The sequence below is a fragment of the Macrosteles quadrilineatus genome, unplaced genomic scaffold, assembly GCF_028750875.1.
Source record: "Macrosteles quadrilineatus isolate MER2022 unplaced genomic scaffold, UCM_ALF_1.0 Scaffold_1__1_contigs__length_201487025, whole genome shotgun sequence".
NCBI classification, from domain to species: Eukaryota; Metazoa; Arthropoda; class Insecta; order Hemiptera; family Cicadellidae; genus Macrosteles; species Macrosteles quadrilineatus.
This window is the reverse complement of record NW_026542594.1, coordinates 157,920,907-157,941,670: the sequence shown is the minus strand read 5'-3', so window position 1 is coordinate 157,941,670 and position 20,764 is coordinate 157,920,907. Positions and strand designations below refer to the sequence as shown.

The 20,764-nt window shown below is 38.3% G+C and overlaps 2 protein-coding genes across 3 annotated transcripts; both read right to left on the bottom strand.

Annotated features, from left to right (window-relative positions):
• Positions 1–1,211: 1,211 nt before the first annotated feature.
• Positions 1,212–19,204, bottom strand: LOC128988326 (protein DPCD). The gene is made up of 4 exons (XM_054409514.1): positions 18,907–19,204; positions 9,080–9,282; positions 2,261–2,497; positions 1,212–1,341 (listed from the first exon to the last, which is right to left on the bottom strand). Exons 1-4 carry the CDS (start codon positions 18,968–18,970, stop codon positions 1,243–1,245), a joined length of 603 nt encoding a protein of 200 aa, XP_054265489.1. The 5' UTR covers positions 18,971–19,204; the 3' UTR covers positions 1,212–1,242.
• LOC128988330 (platelet glycoprotein Ib alpha chain-like) lies at positions 13,566–15,622 on the bottom strand. Of its 2 annotated transcripts, none has more exons than XM_054409533.1 (2): positions 14,368–14,960; positions 13,566–14,130 (listed from the first exon to the last, which is right to left on the bottom strand). In XM_054409533.1, exon 1 carries the CDS (start codon positions 14,851–14,853, stop codon positions 14,368–14,370), a length of 486 nt encoding a protein of 161 aa, XP_054265508.1. In that variant the 5' UTR covers positions 14,854–14,960; the 3' UTR covers positions 13,566–14,130. The 2 variants fall into 2 exon arrangements, with proteins under 2 accessions (XP_054265508.1, XP_054265500.1); XM_054409525.1 differs by lacking the exon at positions 13,566–14,130 and adding an exon at positions 15,234–15,622 and having other exon boundaries at positions 14,347–14,881.
• Positions 19,205–20,764: the final 1,560 nt, after the last annotated feature.

The window sequence follows — 20,764 nt, the reverse complement described above, 5'->3', positions numbered from 1 at the left end:
TTTAGTTGGTGGAAATATATAAGGATTTGTACGGATTCAGTAGTATGGTGTAAACTATCGTACGTAACTCGTCCAAAATGTGTGTACCGGACTTGTATGGTTACTCGACTTCGTCTCGCACGGGAACAACCACACTCGTCCGGTAAATACTTATTTTCAGGACTAGTAACGTAATATACTATTACGCTACACTACAATGTTTTAACGATCTTCCCACGCAAAGATTTAGTTCAGAAAACAGCCGTTTTCTGCCAGCTTAATCAAATGGGGTTTCACTACGTACTACTGCACTGTAATGAGTTTTTACCGGACACCAACCAGCTGATTATAATTGACGAGTGGTTATAAACAAAAACATAACCTCTCAGAGGTTATGGATAGTGATTGTTAGTCCTTTAGTCGGTGGGTACAAATAAGGATTTTTTATTGCTAAATTAGCTTAGAGAAGTATGGTGTAAAATATCGTACGTCACTCGTCTAAAATGTGTTTACCAGACTCGTACGGAAATCCCGCAATCGACTTCGTCTCGTACGGGAACAACCACACTCTTCCGGTAAACACCTATTTTCAGGACAAGTAACGACAGTAACGTAATATACTATTACCGTGCACTTAGTCAGCTAATGAAATAAACAGCTAATTGCCTGTCTGAATTGCCAGCTAATTTGCTAATCTGAAGTATAAAAATAATAAATATTATAATTTATGTTATGACCTAAATAAATTGTGTAATGAGTTTAAAATATACTAATTTTTCTTTGTAATACAAGTAATAACGTCTGATCAATGAATGCCCGATTCTTTGAGGGACAGGGACTTTTACCCTAAGCCTACTAGAAAAGAATTAACAATCATAAAAGGCCACTTATGGAACTTAGGGTAAACTGTATTTTCTTATTGCACAAAATATTAACTAGCCTACTCCATAGATTAAATTAATGTTATTTTTGCTACTATATCGCCTTGCTTTACAAGCTTACAGGGTTCTTTCAAGTCAGGTGTTATAGAGGTATTAGACTATTGCAACACACTCAGTAATCACACTATATTACTATTAGACCATATCGGTACTTTGATCAACTATGTGTAATCGTTTTAAAGTCTTATTCTTATAAATTACATTAAAATAAATGGTAAGTTTTTCATTTTTTTACTGTAGTAAATATAAATTGTTAAAAAAAAACAAAGTGAACAGGATGAAAATTAACTATGCTTGAAGAATAAGTTTTAAACTATTTATTTCAACTTGTTTTACACTGGTCATCTTTGATAGCAGCTACGGTTTTCAATTCTTCCATTATTTTTTGTTCCATTTCCAAGACTTGTGATGGTTTTTTGTACTGGAAAAGAATTTTTATAAATAAATGTTGATTTGCCGACATTGATGAGATATATACCTATTTGAAGAGATAATTTGGTATATCAGTTATGAGCATATATTGTTCAATAGTAGAGCAGCGTAAGAGTGGTTGTTACAATAATCACATTTTAAACTGCAAGCTCTAGGCCTATATTTATAAGTGAAAATCCCTAATCTATATGATACCAGTACCACTAAAATAGACGTGGTGATACCCTAGGTACAGCTGACCAAGTTTATCTGTAATTAGTAATAGTATTTAAACCTGTCATTAGAAAACATGATTACTTGTTGTAGTCATATTACAAATGACAATTTAGGCCATAGACTAACAAACACAAGTAGACTTCTCATCCCATTGTAAATTTTGAAGCTCGCTTTTCGTGTCTAGTCCATGTCCGATAACACTGCCTGCTAGTGTCGAAAAATTTTAGTGTACATTATTTTACTGTTAGTTTCATGATTTGTGTTTTACTATTTGGTTATATAAATAGGGGATGAGTAATTGTTTATGATTAGATCGTTTCATTTGGTTAAACAAGGATTTAAATGACTGAAATAGCAAGAACAAATTGTAAACAAAACATGAACTCTATACGTTGCACCGGACAGAACTAACAATAAAATTGGCTTCAGCTGTTCCATGAACATGAGAAAACCACTATGGGAGTATTTTTTATCTATGATTAGGCTTAGAATCACTCCTTCTCAGAAAAATAGAGATCTTTAGATGTGGATATTAGCTCTCTTAATTCTCAGCAAAAATGTCTATAAACATTTTGCAGGCTAAAAAATGTCTTAAAATTTGCTTAATTTAAGAATTTGTAACTAATTTTCCTGCTTGTTTATTAAAATATTGAACAAATATAATAGGCTAAAAATTAAAAATATATACTTACCACAATTATTAGAGTGTTATATTTATGTGATAATGAAATATTTTCTTGCAGTGGTAAAATACCAACTCTTTCAAGCTCAGGTATTGGAAGTTTTTTGAAATATTTTTTATTTGTTGTTCTAACGACCAAACATTTGTCTTGAGTATCAGCAGTTACAGAGTATACTTCTACTGGATACGGTAAGTTTCTAATTCTCCATTCCAAACTGGTTTTAGTAATTCTTCTGGTCACGTACGGCTGAAAATGTATAAAAAAACTAAATTAGGTACTTTAACATCAGTCTTATATAATTATGTTTTTGTGTTATCTATTATGTAGGTAGGGGCCTGGCCTGGAAGTTTTACAATTTTTTTTCATACAGTACACTCCTGAGTCCTGATCAACCGTGGTTGTTGGGACTGAGACTACCTCGATTACCGAGAATGAAATAAAACTCCTTAAAAACCATTCTTGATGAAAAAAACATTGCTGTAAAGTCGTTGGCTGATAGGCTTGAACCTGCTGTAGAAGCTCACTGCTTAGTTTCGTCCAAACTAAAATCCTTGAAGTAAAAAACGGGTTGTGCCATTACCACTGTAGTACTGTGAGTTAATTATGTAAAGTAACAAGACATTTTCGTAAGAAAAGTTATATTTGAAACACCAAGTAACTCTGTTGTTATGTCAAACGTAAACAAACAACAATGTAAACAAAGTATTGAAAACACATTTAAATTGTATCAGCTGATTCAGTACACTACATCGTCCCCCCTTCTTCTAAGAGTTAAGCCAGACGAAGTTGATCTGCGTGGCATCGTCTATTTAGTCCATTTGTATTTACTACATATGAGTAAGGACCATTCACTTTCACAATCGTTCCTTTCTTGAACCCAGCTCCAGATTTGTCTAGTACCCATACATTGTCGTCCTCTTTAAAAACTTTTTCTTTTGATCCAGGTTTTTGTAGCCGCTGTTGAACCAACTCTTCGTCGTTTTTCTGCTCAACGTCAGGAAACAACATGTCTAATTTGGAGCGTAATTCGCGACCAAACATCATAAATGCTGGAGTTTTTCCAGTAGATCTTCTCAGTGACGTTCTGTAAGCAAATAAAAAGCTGTTGAGTTTTTCTTGGAAAGTCCCAGCATTTCCTTTTGAAGCATTCATGCGTTCTTTGAATGTACGAACACATCGTTCCGCTAACCCATTGCTTTTTGGGTGATAGGGGGTGATTCGAGCATGTTTAATGTTTAGGCTCTTACAAAAGGTTTGAAACTCGTAGGATGTTAGCTGTGGTCCATTATCGCTTACAATTACCCTTGGATAGCCAAATCTTGAAAATAACTCTTCTAAAGCTTTGATCGTTGACTTTGTTGAAGTTGACGACATCGGGAATACTTCAAGCCATTTTGACCGAGCATCTACTACAATCAACCACATTTTCCCCATGAAGGGTCCGGCAAAATCGATGTGGATCCGTGACCAAACTTCTCCAGGAACAGGCCATGAGAATAACGGCATTTCAGGATCTTTGCTTCTGTTTTCTTGACATCCATTGCAATGTCTAGTGTGTTCTTCCAAGTCCTTGTCCAGTTTAGGCCACCAGACTTGAAAACGTGCCTTCCCTTTCATAGCTACAATACTTGGATGTCCCTCATGTAGTATTTCCATCACTCTTGATCTAAGTTTCGCAGGTATGACCAATCTCCCAAACCAAAGTAGAATTCCATTCTCAAAGGAAAGTTCTTCACGTTTGCTGTAGTACGGTTGTAGGTTAGTGTCTTCATTATTTTCCAAAGGCCAACAACCCCTTTTTAAATAGTTTACTACTTTTGAAAGTATTGGATCAGTTTTTGTCGCTTCTTGCAAACACTTTGTCGATATTGGTAGATCCTGTGAACGCAAATGGAAAAGGTGTGCTTTGTTACTGCCACCCTGGTCTTCCTCTGTAGATTTTATCGTATTTTGCAAGGAAAATCTTGATAATAGATCGGCTGTTTTGTTATCTTTGCCCTGTTGATAGTTGATCGAGTAGTCATAGGCACTCAGTGTTAATGCCCATCTAGCGATTCGATTTGAAACTACCTTCGGAATTGAATCATGTTCACCGAAGACTTTAACCAATGCTTTACGGTCCGTTCGAACTTCGAAATGTCTACCATAAAGGTACTGTTCAAAACGAGTTACTCCAAAAACCAAACCTAACGCCTCCTTTTCTATCACGCTGTATCGGCACTCAGCATGATCAAGGCGCCTTGACGCAAAAGCTAAAGGTTTTTCAGTCCCATCAGGATACTTTTGGAAAAGAGCAGCTCCAACACCAATATCACTCGCATCAGTTGCGAGGATGAGAGGTAGGGATTCGTCATAGTGAGCCAACGTGTCTGTTGTAGTAAGAAGATGCCTCAATTTTGCTGCTACCTGTTCATGGTTTTCGTTCCAATGCCATTTCACGCCTTTCTTTAGCAGTTTGTGTAATAGAACACACAAGGACTGTAAATGGGGAATAAATTTACTGTAGTAATTGATCGACCCAAGAAATGATCTTAACTCTTTCACATTTTTCGGTGATTGCATGTTTTTCACTGCTTCCAGATGTTCTGTCGTTGGATGTATACCAGCTCTATCAATTCTGTGACCCAAATAGTTAACGGAATCTTGAAACCATTTACATTTTGATGTCTGGACACGAATTCCAGATTCTTGAAAACGCCTTAACACTTCTTTGACACGTTCGATATGTTTCTCTCTCGTTGGGGCTGTGACTATGACGTCGTCAAGGAGACAAGCGACTCCATGTAAGCCTGCCAGTACTTGATCCATCTTGCATTGAAAAACCCCGGTGGCAATTTTGATTCCGAAGGGTAAGCGTTTGTACTTGAAAAATCCTTTGTGAGTAGAAATAATCAGGTACTGTTGTGCCGATGGTTCGACCTCCATCTGCAGATATGCATCTTTGAGATCTATGACGGAGAATTCCTGGCCACCTGTAAGTTTTGAGGTGATCTCTTCGAATGTAGGCATAGGATATTTATCGGGGAGCATATGTTTGTTTATGGTATTTTTGAAATCCGCGCATATGCGGATAGCTCCAGACGGTTTTACCACTATTACTATGGGCGAAGCCCAAATGATAGGTTCATTCCTGGCATCGACTGGTTCTAAAACTCCACTGTCTACTAATCGTTGAATTTCATTTTCCACAGGTTCCCGTAAAGCAAAAGGAACTGGCCGTGGTTTTGAAACTACAGGAGGTGCATTTGAAGCCATGTGAAAAGATACCTTGTGATTTTTAATCGTACCTAAAGAGGGACTGAAAACTTCTGGAAAACCGTTAACAATGTCATTAACAATCTGTTCACTTACTTGTTCTGTTTGCTGTTTGGACAATGTACATATTTGAGCCCCAGGTGGCAGTGGTAAGTTAAAATCAAGAACCCAGTCTAGGCCGAACAAAGGTATATCGTTTTTCTTAACAACAATTACCGGTAACTTACGTTTGGAACCAAAAGCTTCAACTGAAACATACGTTTTACCCATAGTTTCAATTAGAACTCCTGTATATGCATTAAGATTTTCTGTGGGAAATAGTTTAGGAGTTCCTAGATCTCGCCATATGTTTCTGCTAATGATACTGAACGCTGCACCTGGGTCATACAACATTGAAATTGTATGATTGTTTAACTTGACTGAAAGCATTACTTTCGACCCTTTATTAATCGCTTGGATTTGATCTGTATCAGAAAAAGATTTAACACTAGAGTTACAAGACGAGTTTTTTGCCTCTAACATGTTAAGTCGCTTACCTTTGATAATGACTGCATTACCCACTTTAAGACAAGTGCGTGCAAAATGATTCAGTCCTCCACAGGCGTTGCAAGTGGCATCGACAGCGGGACAGCTCGTTCCTTGTGTATGTTTCTTGTAACCACACCGAATGCAGTCAGTTCTCTTGTTAAGATGTAAGATGTTTTGTTTCGAAGTGTTTCCTTTTGTTTCTTGTTTCAACGGTATCGTTTCGAAAGCATTCTTCTTGTTCCTGTTGCTTATTCTGTTGACTGAACGTGTATTACGGAATTGTGACTGTTGATTGTCAACATTTTCCAATAAAGTAGCGGTGTTTGTGACTTGTTCAAATGTAGTATCTGTCGTAGCATGTAAGCGCAAAAGTTCAAGTTGCCAGCGATCATTGTTGATGCCCAGAACAAACTGATCTCTCAGCCGTTCGTCTAAGTTGTCACTAAAGTCACAGAGACCTGCAATTTCGCGCAAAGCAAATTCGAAATGACTAACAGATTCACCTTCTTGTCTGAAACGGCGACTAAAGATAACCCGCTGTGATAGTGGTGCGGATTTTTGTGTGTAGTATTTCTTAAGTATATCAATAACTCCTGTAAAGTGAAGATTACTGACGGGATCAGGTCGTGCGTGGTCAAATACTAGCTTGAAGGGTTGAGGTCCAAGGTTCCCTAGCAACAAGTCTCGTTTTGTATCCTCATTCTTGATTCCTCTGTTTCGTAATGCAATCTTGAAACGTTCGAGCCAGTAAGTCCATTCTTCAGAATGACCATCAAAAGCATCTATACGTAAATCGTCGGTCCGTTTAGTCGACTGCGCCATTTGTAGTACTGTGAGTTAATTATGTAAAGTAACAAGACATTTTCGTAAGAAAAGTTATATTTGAAACACCAAGTAACTCTGTTGTTATGTCAAACGTAAACAAACAACAATGTAAACAAAGTATTGAAAACACATTTAAATTGTATCAGCTGATTCAGTACACTACAACCACCAACAAATGGGTAGATGATTCTGTCTTACAAGCGTACTTTTCTTCCTTTCAAGAAAGTGACAAAGCTATGTCTACTAAAGCTTTATTAGTCAGACCGAATAGTAGTGAGCTTTTAAAGCTTGGATATCCTAATGATGTAGACAGACTAAGATCAGATCTATGTATCAACATACAGATATGCATTTTGCTGTTTGAATAATACTCAGGTAACAGACATTGAAAATCACCTTGCTGAGAGATGTAAAAATGACAGTGTTGACTCACATTGGGAGTCTTGTGTTCTTTGATCTAATCAATAAAGCAGTGTTCCATCTTGACTCAGTAAAAAACTTAAACAACTCAGCACTAAAACTGACAAAGAGTCTTGGTTTTTTGGTACAGAGAAGGAATTTACTGAGGTCTCTTGCTGCCAACAAAACAATGGATTTGATTTTCGTTTAAATGTTCTAGTAAACGCTAAAGCTATCCTTAGCTACTTTTGTTCAGAAAATCAACCTGTTGTCACTTTAAACACTGGTTTTATATGTTCTCAAGTGGTAAGATTAACCTCTCTCTTCTTAATGCTAGCAATGACGTAGCAGATAGTTTGTATGTGATGATGTTAAGGTTATCAAAAACCTGTCTTTACGATTGAAACAAAGTAGTAGAGGAAATGGAGGAAGTAAATAAAAAGAAAAGTAATCCTAAGTTTTTATCAGAACAAAAAAATGTGTATCAACAGCAAACCGATTTGATGTCCTTACAGTTCCAGCCTCGGCTCCACTCCAAATATACCTTCTTTCCCAAGTCCAGAACCTGGAAAAGTAGCCTACCCACGACAAACCCATCTCCTTGTAGATCCATAGGCTCTCCTCCGAACAACTCTGACATTCCTTTAAGCCTGAAACCAACAATCTGTCTGTTGCCCCTCCCATTTGCAAACCCCAAAAAAACATCTATTGTTCTTTGCTCTGACAGCCATGGTCGTCATATTTCACGACTAATAAGAGACAAAATGAAGGGTAAAGCCGGGTTTTCCTAGGCGCGGAGTCGGCCAGCGGAGAGCGGACAACGGAGAGCGGACTCAGCTTGTCTTAGGTAATTTAATGTTACTGTTTTCCTAGCAGCGGAGCGGAATGCCATGTTAATTTCAATTCCGCTCTCCGTTGTCCGCTCTCCGCTGGCCGACTCCGCGTCTAGGAAAACCCAGCTTAATAGTGAAGAGTGAGTGGATAAAACCATTGACTATTGGATACAGAAGATAAAACCTAACGGCAAAATGGAACATGTTCTTGAGACTGTAAGGTCATATTCAGATACCCTAGTGTTCATGACTATATGGTAGTGATAGGAGGAACCAGTAACGTTGTTAACGGACGCTGTAGCTCTTTTTACTCTGATCTAAACAAAACACTCTACAAAACCTCTGGAAAGAGGATAATTCTGGTCGGCCTCCCAACCAGACAGGACAATACCTCCCTAAATGCTACTGTGGACCATATAAATTCAAATCTTCTTGCCTTATCTTCCAAGTTCCAAGTATGATGATATTACTTTTCTCCCAGTAAACTGTATTCCTAGGTTCGCTTTCACTCATCATGGCTTATACCTCAACATCAAAGGTAAAACTATTCTGTCCAATCTTCCACTAAACAAACTGAGTCAACCTGAGGCTCCCACTCCTAGACAGCCGTCCCCTGTCGGCCCCACACTCTCCATTCTCGTACAATTTCTTCAAATGGCCGCCATTTTGAAATTTGAAATTGAATCAAGATGATTTTTTTGTTTCTAAAATGGGTCTCTTCTACATTAAGTTTATCTAGAAGATATTTGGTTAACAAAGTGATTTTGGAAAAAATATTATTTTTGATTTTCTCTTTATTTTGACCCAAGGAATCACTACGTAAATTATGTCCCCACCTTTTTTGAACACCCTGTCATGTATTTAGTACTTAATAAATTTCATAATAAATGCAATGTTATGTTAAGACTTTGCCAATGCAAAATATTTGTGAATCTGGCTTAATAAAGGACTTTGACTTTGAAGCCTACACTACACTAGAAACACTCACAGTACTACTGTTTTCTTTTATTCCAATGTCATCTAGAACGCCAAACTGAGGCTCTGGGTCGCCAATTTCCACTTCCCAATCTCCAGATCCTCGAATTGGATTTTTCTTTTTCCACGCTCTTCGAAGCAAAACATTGGTTTCCATACTATATTCCTCAGCCATTTCCTGACCATCATGGAATTTGTAGTGGAACTTTCTTTTGCCTGTAAATAAAATAAACCGAATAAACTTAATATGCCAAGAAACGTTTGGCTCGACTCCATCCTAAGTAATGTTACAATCGATATAGAAGTTTGATTTTTCGTTTAGCCACAGAGAAGTAAGATGTACAGGAAACATTTAATAGTAGACGTAAGTCGTGTCAAGCACCAGTCGCTTGTGTCTAGTGCGAATACTATTGGTTGTCCCCTTCCCCTCTCTTTTCCTCCCTCATTATCACGTACACATACAGCACTCATATTGTAGGTAGGGCCTAAGCGCTACAACTGCTTTTGTAAACAAGAACCGTTTGGGCCTTTCCTTGCTCAGTTAATAATACATTTCCGCCCCACCATTCCAGAGCTAAAAGTGCACGGTTGTTCCATAAGCATGTTTCCTCTGTATCTTACTTCTCTGTGGTTAAGCTAACTTAAGTTTGAAAAAGTTATGCCAAATATTTTATGTGGCTTTGAATACTTACTATAGCCTAATTTAACACGTTCGCTGCTACGGACGTTCCGGAACGTCAGCCGTGCCACGGCGCCAGGAGCTAGGAACTTTTCTCTTACTTATTTGGTTGTAAGTTTATTTGAAATATACAAACAACCACAACCCCCGACTCTGACTGTTATCTAAAGGCTGTTATTTTCTTTTAAGAGTTTTATCCTTTTGTATTTCACTCTAACATCAATGTTGTAATGGGAGGAGGAAGTGTTTGGCAATGTTGTTGGGAGTAGGCTGATACTGTTGTTAAACAATAACTTGTTGTGCTGACCTACAGAAAGCTGTTGCTTTGAGTAGGCCAGTGAACTTGATCAGGGGATCAGTTTTGTGTGTAGATGTGGGTGTGGTGTACCAGAAGACAGCCTTGAGCTCCAACTCCCCGAGCAGAAGGACCCTGTCCTGTGGTGCACCACACGCACCACTACACACAAAACTGACCCCCTAATTAAGTGCACTGACCTACTTAAAGCAACAGCCTTCTGTAGGTTAGCACAACAAGTTATTTTTCAACAACACTACCAGCCTACTCAGACAACATTGCCAAACACTTCCTGCTCCCATTACAATGTCATTGGAAGAGCTGCAAACTCAACTTGCCGAACTTAGAACTGTGTCAACAAATAAGACAACACAGCACTTCTCAAAACATTTCGGTCAACAGAGTAATTGTCAAACTTCCGCCCTTTTGGCCTAAAAGACCAGGCTGTGGTTCTGCCAAATTGACTCACAATTTCTTATATCTGGAATAACCGACTACACACCAAGATTCACCACGTGGTCTTGCAATTGGACACAGGAATCGCTGCTGAGATTAAAGACATCATTTAACGAACCCTCCTAAACGCGAAAAATGTGGACATCTAAAGAAGAAACTGATTGAACGTCTCACTGCATCCAAAGAGCAACGACATGTGCGGTGACTGCTGAGTGAAGAGGAAGGACCTTGGAGACCGCAAGCCTTCCCAGTTTTTGGGGCATCTTAGGTCTCTTGCAGGCTCGACTCCCCATCAGAACATGCTTCATCAACTGTGGCTCAGATGACTCCCTCCTTATTCACAAGCCATATTGACTACGCAACTCAAGCTCTCCTTGGACAATCTAGCCGAGCTGGCAGATAAGATTGTGCAAGTGGCTGATATTCCTTTGACACCTGGTATTTGTGTAGTCTCTTCAGGTAACGCTTCTTAATTAAACACAATATAATCACTCTCTAAACAAGTTCAAGCATTATCCTAAATCAAAGCACGAGATACACAGGTGAGACCTAGGAGTCGTTCCCAGTCTCGTGGTGGATCAGAAAAAGGAGCTCAATCCTTCTAAGAACTGGTGCTGGTACCATAGAAAATTCAAAAATAATGCCACCAAATGTTTTTCTCCATGCTGTTTTCAGGGAAACCTCAGCAACAACGGATTGCTCAAATGCTGGCGACCGTCTCTTTGTGATGGACAGAAATTCATTGACACTGGGTCTGATGTCTCATGTTTTCCTTATCAAATATAAATATTTTTCTACGAGCTATTCACTGTGATGCCAATAACAGTGAAATTAAGACTTATGGTACCATACCTCTCACCCTTACTCTAGGAGTTAGACGTAATTTCCCTAGGAGTCTAGTGGTACTGGTGGCTGATGTTTCAATACCTATATTAGGTTCTGACTTCCTTTCACACCATCACTTGTTACCCGATTGCAAGATAAAATGTTTGGTTTACAAGAAAACTGGATTGAGTGCTGAGGGAATAGTTCCTAACAAAAATCAAACTAGTATTCAACTTGTATCATTCTCCTCCCCATTGGCAGAAGTTTTTGCTGAATTCCCTGATATTATTCAAACTCCATGCTTACCTTGTGCTGTAAAACATAAAACAGTTCATCATATAAATGAGACAACTGGTCTGTTCATTGCTGAATCTTGTTGCTTACATCCTCAAAAATTGAAAGCTGCCTGGAAAGAATTTGAGGAGATGGCTAAGCGTGGTATTACTCGATCCTGGTCCTCGCCTTTGCACATGGTGCCTAAAGGAGAAAATGGATGGCGTCCTTGTGGTGATTACCATGCTTTAAATGCTTGTACTGTTCCTGACGGATAACCTGTACCACGTATTCAGGATTTCTCGTTCAATTTGGCAGGCTGTACACTTTTCTCCGCCATTGATTTGACAAAGGCTTACTACCAAAATCCTGTCCATGAGGATAACATCCAAAAAACAGCAATCACCACTCAATTGGGTTATTAAATTTCCATTCATGACGTTTGGCTTACGTAACGCGGGTCAAACATTTCGAAGATTCATAGACAAAGTTATTCTCGACCTTGAAGTTTGTTATGCATATATTGACGACATTTTAGTGTTTTCCCAATCTGAAGAAATGCATAAAGAACATCTAAGAATGTTGTTTAAACGACTTTCTGACTATGGAGTCATGGTAAATCCGTCTAAATGTGTAATTAGCGTACCAGAAGTTAAATTTCTGGATTTTTTAGTCTCATCTTCTGTAACACGTCCACCTCAGGAGAGAATCGCTACTCTAAAAAATACCATTTACCTCGGATGATATGTGGTCTTTGCAGATTCTTGGGAATCATGAACTTTTATCGTAGGTTTCTGCCTAAGGCCGCTGAACTTCAAACACTCCTGAATTCTGCACTCCTTACTTAGAGGCACAGATTTATTCTCTGTGCCGAGGACTCAAGAGACAGAAGAATCTTTTCAAGCATGTAAAAGTAGAAATCTTCCGCATCGAGCCCAGCGATCTGATTGGCCGAGAGCTTGATGAAGTCACTAAGATGGTGGATGGTGTAGGACAAAAAGTGTTTGGCAGGACTGGGAATTTAACCCGGTCCGGCCGCATGAGAAGCCAAAACGCTAACCATTGGGCCACGGCGCTCGTTGCTGAACCTCGCGTCGAGGTCGTGTCAGGCATCAGGGTGTGTGGATGTTTTCTTCTTTTCTGTGGCGGACACAAGATGATCGTGGTTCTGCTTTTCTCCACTAGAATTTGCAGACATCTTCTTTTTTTCAGGTTTGAGTGGTCTAAATCTAATCTATTGGTGTATTTTTTGTCATATTGAATTATATGATATGTCACTGTTACAGTTGTAACAACTTGGTTGTTTTACAGTTGTATCCCCATTCATGTTAATAATAATATGTCTGGTGTTTGTTTTTGTGTGTTTAGAGTTATATGATATATGTTACTTTTGTAACAGTGATACCACCTTAATTATTCCATTATCATTGGTTAATTAATGAATGCTGATTACCACCTTAACCCTTTGAGTGCCAACATCCGGGGAACCGGACGTTTTTAAAACGAGCCAAAAGTGCCGACGTCCGGCCGACCGGACGTTTTTAGAACGAGCCAAAAGTGCCAACGTCCGGCTGACCGGACGTTTCGTAATGATCGAACAATTGTCATAACAACCGAATGGATACTCGGATTCTTTTAACCCATATATTAACATTGAGTCGAAAGTTACTAGATGCGATACATCGATTTTTGTTGGTTGAAATATCGAAAATTCGATTTTTATGAAATTTTAACCTAAAAATCGCCAGATCGCGCTCGGCATTTTTAGCGCGACCTTTGGGAAAAATCATCGCATTTTTTGAGCGTTACTTTTATTTCTCGCCTGGCACTCTAAGGGTTAAGTTGTTTGTATTAAATATTGTTTGTTCGTTATTACAGTAGGAATTTAATTTTAGTATTCTTTGAAAAATTGAAATAATTTGATTCTTATGACGTAATATGCCAAAAAGGAGAGTGAAAGTAAAAATACAGTTGAATACAAAATAATGGGTTTATTATACAGTATTGAAAAACTAAACTTTATATACTTTAAAAAATAATTAACAAAAGATTTGTTAACATGTAAATATATAATATATTAAATATATATAATATTTAGTCTCAAAAGCATTTCTATAAGTAGGGCATATCCCGAGACCCTGTAGACAAGGCCCACAAAAAGTATGGCCACATGGGATTAGTACCACCGATGGAGTGGTTTCCATATAAATTGGGCATTCGAGATGGTGGTCTCTTGCTGGGCCCGGGTCTAACGATGGTCTTGTGTTGTCGTAGACGTTGTAGTCTCGTTGTAGTAGTTAAAGTCTCATGGCCAGCTGCGTACGATCTTATACGCGTGTTGTCTGCTGCCAAGGCTGTCATCAGGGAATAACGAATCTCTCTGAAGATGGTAGCAGCCAACATCTGCTGTTGCATCGCACTTGCCCGTGCCACGAAATAGCTCACAAAGACAAGCAGGTCCCTCAGTTTCTGGATCCACTGCCTCACCACTATACTCAAGGGTTGATTTGATGCACCACTCCGGTCTGCTGTACTGCTAGAATAAGAGTAAGTAAAAGAATAAGAATCTTTATTACCCTTTTAACATTTTACAGTGCAATAGGATTCGTCATTTGCTAAATAATAAATTGCTACATAATATTAAAATGTAATTAAATATTTCACATAAAATAGTAACAAAGATGGTGGCAACATTGACCTTGATCCTGTAAAAAATTTAAAGACGGTATATATGTATACTGTTTAAAATGAATGTTTGATAAGTTTTCCATACCTATAGTAATCTGTAAACTAACACGGTGATTAGTAGGCTAATATCTTGTAGGGGTGTGGGCTGGTTACGTCTTGGTGGTGGGAATGCGACAACGTCCTCCCCTTCCTCCAATGGTCGCGAGGTTGTCTGCTCAGATCTGCGGTGCCAGATGTTGGGCCGTCGAGAGCTGGTGGGGGTGGGAGGAGGAAGAGCATGGGTTGACGCCTGACTGGAAGGTGTCCTCCTGACTGATAACCAGCCTGATGTCGGAGAAGGCTGATTAGCCTCCAGGATCGTTTGCATCCATCTAGGAAGAACTCTTGGATTCTCGTTAACCGGCTCACTAGCTTGGGTAGTCGAGGGTGTTGGAGCAGGGTCTGTTGTTTGTTGAGGATGCTGTCTGGTTCTCGAGGGTAACCAAATTTCTGAGAAGCTTGCCCGGAATCGAGTTTGCAAGGGATCCGGCAGGTCCGGCAGGTTTTTAATGGCTGCAACTAACTCGTCCATTGCAGCATCACAAGCCTGGGGTTCCCCCCTGAAAAGTAAAACAGCATTCTTGAAAATTCCTCTATATAAATAATCTCTTCAAAGAGTTTCCCAATATGCTTAAAATTCCTAGTTAGCGACTTAACCCAAATTTCGTACACTATGTTTAAAATAAGAGAAAATATTTAATAATCATTGTCACAGCGATTGTTTTTATTGTAAAATATAACTATTGCCAACCTCTTGAGGCAATATCTTACCAAACTGTTTTTAAATATTATATACCTATATATAAACATAAATATCATTTGGTTAATATAATCAGTTTGATAAAATAAATCATTAATATCTGTAAAATAAATGTTATTATTATTATTATATACATACGCTCGAGGCTGTACCTCGGAAGTGAGGCATGAGTCTATCTAGGCTTCGACGAACACCCATCCAAGCCTGACGATACTCAGCGTCTATCGAGTCCAGCATTTGTTCTGCAACATTCCTGTCCTCTTTTTCGATGTCAGTTTCATCGTCATCTCTAGAGATCTCCTTAACCATGTCGAGGTTCTCTTCCGGTACAAAGAGATCACCGTCGTTGTCGGGATGCTGAGGAGGAGGCTATATAAAAGTAGCCAATATATAATTTTTGCAATAGTGGTCCGAAGAATGTGTTTTTTTTTATAAAATTGAACTTATGTTTTTAATAGCTTTGGATTTTAGTAAAGAGTCAAACAATTTACATATGAACGTATTAGTGATTTTTTTATAAAATCTAAAAGGTTGTGTTTAATAGAAATCTTTAATAATGAACGGTGTATATTTATAAAATTGTTATTCATTTGTTGCAGGGGTTAATCATTTTAAAAGCATATTAGGAGAATTATTAAACAGGTAGTTTTAAGAATATTGTAATATCACATACCTAATTCGGGGGTCGGATAGCGAGTAGCGACACAGCAGATCGCTACGAAGAATGCAGAAGAAGAACATAGCTGAAGAAGAAGTTAGCTTGAACATATTGAAGCGACTGGAGCTAGCAATGATTGTGGGCGGTTTAAATAGTGCTGGCTTCTTGACGTCAAGGCTCTACAAGATCAGGCCTGTCCCGCTATTCTGAGACAAGCTATAGTTATTATGTAAGAGGTCTCACTTGTCATCCAATTACGAAGATGGCTAGCACAATACAAAACACTATCTTCCATTTGTACTTTTGACGTTTGAAGTTTCCACGCCACCCATGAGTTAGTGTCCCGGCGCGTTCTATTTTTGTTTACCCAGAAACTTCTTTATTCAGAAGCTAGAGTTTCTCTCCAAGAAACTTTCACCCAAAACTGTCCATCTAGCCTGCATACTTACAGAGAATTATGTGGTATTTATAATTATTATTATATTTATTTATATAAAGTGTTGCAGCATTTTCGTCATCTTTTGGAAACAACTTCTTTCAGAATATTCATAGATCGTAAACCCCTTATTTATGCCTTTCGACAGTGCTGTGACAAGTAGCCTCCAGCTCAGTTACGTCAACTTTCGTTTATTTCTGAGTTTTAAAAAGACATAAAGCACATCAATGGCTCACAAAATATGGTTGCTGATACTTTGTCACGTGTTGAAGCCATTTTAACTGGATCAGGAATCCTTAGCCAAGTCGCAAGAGTCTGGCCATGGACTTCAAAATCTCATTTCTGAAAGCACTACCTACATCTCTTATACTGGAGAAAGTTCCAATTCTTGGAACCTGTTTAAGCCTGATATGTGAGACTTGCTTTCAAGGAGGACATATCTCTACTACATCAGCTCAACTGGTGTACGGAGAATCACTGCGTCTTCCGGGAGAGTTTTTCGTAGTACCTTCCCACGAGAACCAACAACAAACCTCAAGGATTGGTGTCCGGGCTGTGTAAGCATATGAATCTCTCTCTGTACACCCGAATCACGCCACAACAAACCAGGATCGATTGTTTTCAAAAACCTCAGGGCTTGTGATTTTTCCTCCAAAAACAGTTTAATAAATTCTCTACAGGCCCTAGGCAATAATCTGGTCCCTACAAGGTCATATACCGAGATGACAATAAAATCACGATGGTTGTAAGAGGCTGAGAAAATAAGGTATCTTTGGACAGGGTAAAGCCACCCTATATTCTCGCGGATGAGAATCGTAGTCCTGAGCCTACAAAACATTTGGTGCCACTTGGACTTAAAACAAGGAGGATACCCCAAACCTACCACCTTGTCAAACTCCACCTGTGAAGCTATATCAAACTCGTTCTGGAAGACAAATCCGACAACGAGATTATTTTTAAAATGTAGAGTTTCCTTTTCTCTGTGGGGATGCTGGTGTAGCGTCAGCTGATGTTGTCTTATCAACCATTATGATTATTATTATTATGGAACTTTTGGTAGAGGAATGTACACTTTGTAAATCTTCTAATAAATTCTCTCTTAACTTAGCCTACTTAACGTAAGTTATTTGGCAAAAGTTTAATTTTGAAATGTCACAACCAATTAATGATCAATTAATGAAGCTTTGTAACAACAGGTCGAGGTCGGATATTAACTTCTTACAAGACAAGAAGTTAATATCTGACATGCCCCCTTCCTTGGAAGGGAACATATTTCCTTCCAAAAAACTTAAAATAATGTCATTGTCGTAGCCTAGGCCTACATAGCCTAGACCAAGAAAAAAAGGGTGGAGCAAAATGAACACATAAGTTAGGCTATATTTTTTTAGTAGGCTAAATAATTGGTGTTAACACAGTGTTCAGTGCGGCAGGCATCCCTACAGACGCTCGCCAATTGGGCAAAGCCTGCGCAGCACTGTAGCAGCGAACGCACATAGCATTCAAATATTTCAATCTGACGAATAGCAAAAGAGCAGCGGTGATTATACAACGTTCCCCCGAGATTGGACGTAGTTCCCTAAAACAACCAAAAGGTAGTAGCACTGCCTGGATCAGTAGTCACTGGCCTTGTAATATGGCTTCAAGAGAGAAAATCCCCGAAACCGGGACAAAAGCATTGTGAGACGGGATTTGACAGGAGATTTTAGAACCAACCTACACTTAAATAAAGCTCACATTCTAAGCTACAGGCTAGCAACGATTTTAACGTTCTCCGAAAATGACTGAGCTCATACTGAACTAATGCAGTGAAGGTAGCGCAACTACATCAATTGATGTAGGCAGATAGGAGCGCTCGTGGCGCAACTACATCAATTGATGTAGTCAGCACTGAACGTGTTAATGGAAGGTAGGGATGCTTAAGATAGAGGATCTGTAATTTACTAGGTTAGGGTAGTGTTATTACACTTGACTTAAATATCAAAGGGCTAGACTTTCACAGGGCAACTTATGTTTAAACTGAATTAGGCCTAGTCTTTTTTCGGGTACAGTTTCTTAACTGGGCTATGCTAATATCGATTGAAACGATCGATTCGATTAGTAAAAACCTTAAACCTTCATGTGAATTTTTCACCATCAACAGGTTTGGTTGGTTAGGTTAGGTTATGATATATTTAAAAGTATCGATTATTGATCGATATTTTGAATTTGATAGTTTCAATCGATATTAGCTCAGCCCAGTTAAGAAACTGTACTCCTTTTTTTCAACTCAGAAAATAACTTAACATTTACCATTAGGGCTAGGCCTACCTACTACCTTTGTGGGGTACACTTCCATATCTGTTGGCACAAACAACCGAATGAATAAGTTAATATTGATTTGTTTAATTCGATATATCGTTTGGTTAGTTAGGATGGGTTAACATTACCTAACTAACCAAACGATATATCGAATAATCAATACATCGATCGATATTTTCATTCGTTTTTTGTGCCAACAGATATGGAAGTGTACCCCCTTTGTCAACAGTAAATTGATGATAGGATAGGCTACAGTGTGTTGGTAGGTTAACTTACTCTATGGAAGTCTAGGCAAATAGGTTAGGTTATACAATATTGTACATTGAATTGGGCTTAAGTTAACACTAACAGTGAGATTTTACCAAGAAAATCTCACATAGCAACTTAGTAGGCCTAGGCCTATTAGCCTAGATCCATAAGCAGAAATATTTACCATCTTGAACAATAGACGTCTTTTCAGCAGCTTTAATTTGACGGTACCACGTATTTGTTTCCATTTTCTTCCACTAGCTTAGTTCATCTTCTAATAATCAATAGTTATAGTAATTTAAAAAAAAAAGTTTAGACGTAAAACTAACATAGAATTGAAAGTTGAAACGTATTTATTTAGTATTTGAATTTGAAAGGATTTCGATTTCACTTTTCACTCCGATTCTGGTCGAGTGGTCGGCGGCTCGGCGGTCGTTTCGTTTTCTTGTTTTGTTTGGTCGATCACTACTACACTATCGATCGATTGATTATCGAATTTCGAATGACAGACAACGTGGACAAGACAATAATTTTGATTTCGATTTCCACATTCCAGTCATTCATTTTGACATTTGACCAATCATCAGGTTTTTGTCTTGTTGCTAGGCAGATTACCAACCACAATGAACCTCGACGTGACCCATTCCTTCCACCATGGACGTGACCTCAACTAGCCAAAGCAAAGCCTGAACTATATACTATACAAAGAGACTTTGAGAAAAATATACGTATAACAGTTAAGCCGCGCCCCACGGCCACCTTTCTCTTATAAGCATAATGCCAACTTATTTTTTCTATTACACACAAATTATCATAAAATCGTGTAGTAATTATGGTTCCTAGTCCTAATTATAAGCAGTTTACCAATGTCCATAGTCCATGTTGTCTCTCACTCAATACCACGAAAACCTTGATTGTTTTCATGCGGGGCTATAGAATACAGTTAGTTCAGTTGCTAGCTCACACGTCGGCTAAGAAAATGGAAAGTGGTCCCACTGCCGTGTGGATGTGACATCACCGGGCTGCCTCTAATGATATAAACTACATCGTTGGCTGCCTCTAATGATATAAACTACATCGTTGGCTGCCTCCACGGGTGGAGCTAGCGCGCGGCACATATACAAACCGCTCATTTAAACGATTCCCTAAATTTACAAAATTCAATCGTCCGTATGAAACTTATATCGTTGTAATCTGCATTAAATACCGAATCTGATGGTCCAAAAATATTTTAGTTATGATCAATAAAATCATTTTTTTTAAAGGGGAAAATTATAAGAATTACAAACTTGTGAACTTCAAAAAGTCACGGACTACTCATGGACCAGCATGATCCAGCTCTTCAAATGTACTAAGTCCCTATTATACCAATCCATTTTACCATCTTTGGGTATGGGGGTATCCAGAGATGGCGCTTTTTACCTGTTCCTAGATATGGTTTCTGTTCCTAATTATAAAACTAGGAACAGGAACTATAATTACTACAAAATTTTTTGATAATTTGTGTGTAATAGAAAAAATAAGTTGGAATTCTAACTTGTTTTGCATATTTTGGTGGATAAAAAAATATATTAAAAAGAAAAATTACTGTTATTTGCTCGGTAACAAATAAACGTAAAAACAGGCTTGAACTGTAGAGTTGTTTAATGCTCTACAAATATGTGTAAGTTTAAGGGGAAAAAGTTATTGAGAGAGTATATACCGGTACCTAGCAAAAAAGTTTGAAAATTTGGAAATTTTTTTCCACAGGGTCCTCGAGGTCCAAAAATTTGAAAAATTTTGATTTATCATCCCTGAACAGCGTCCCCAAGTTTAATTAACTTCCGACCTTTTCCCATCCAAAACTACCTGCTTCTGACTGGACTATTGTTGCCACCAAACAAAACAGCTATAACACAACACAAACACTACTTGCGAAGTTGCCCCTTCGAAGGCTGGTTTATATAGTAAATGGCAGAAAAATATAAAAATAGAAGAACAATTCAAACTTCAATAGCAATCTGCAACTCAATAGGACTAAAAATAAATCATCAAAAAATTAT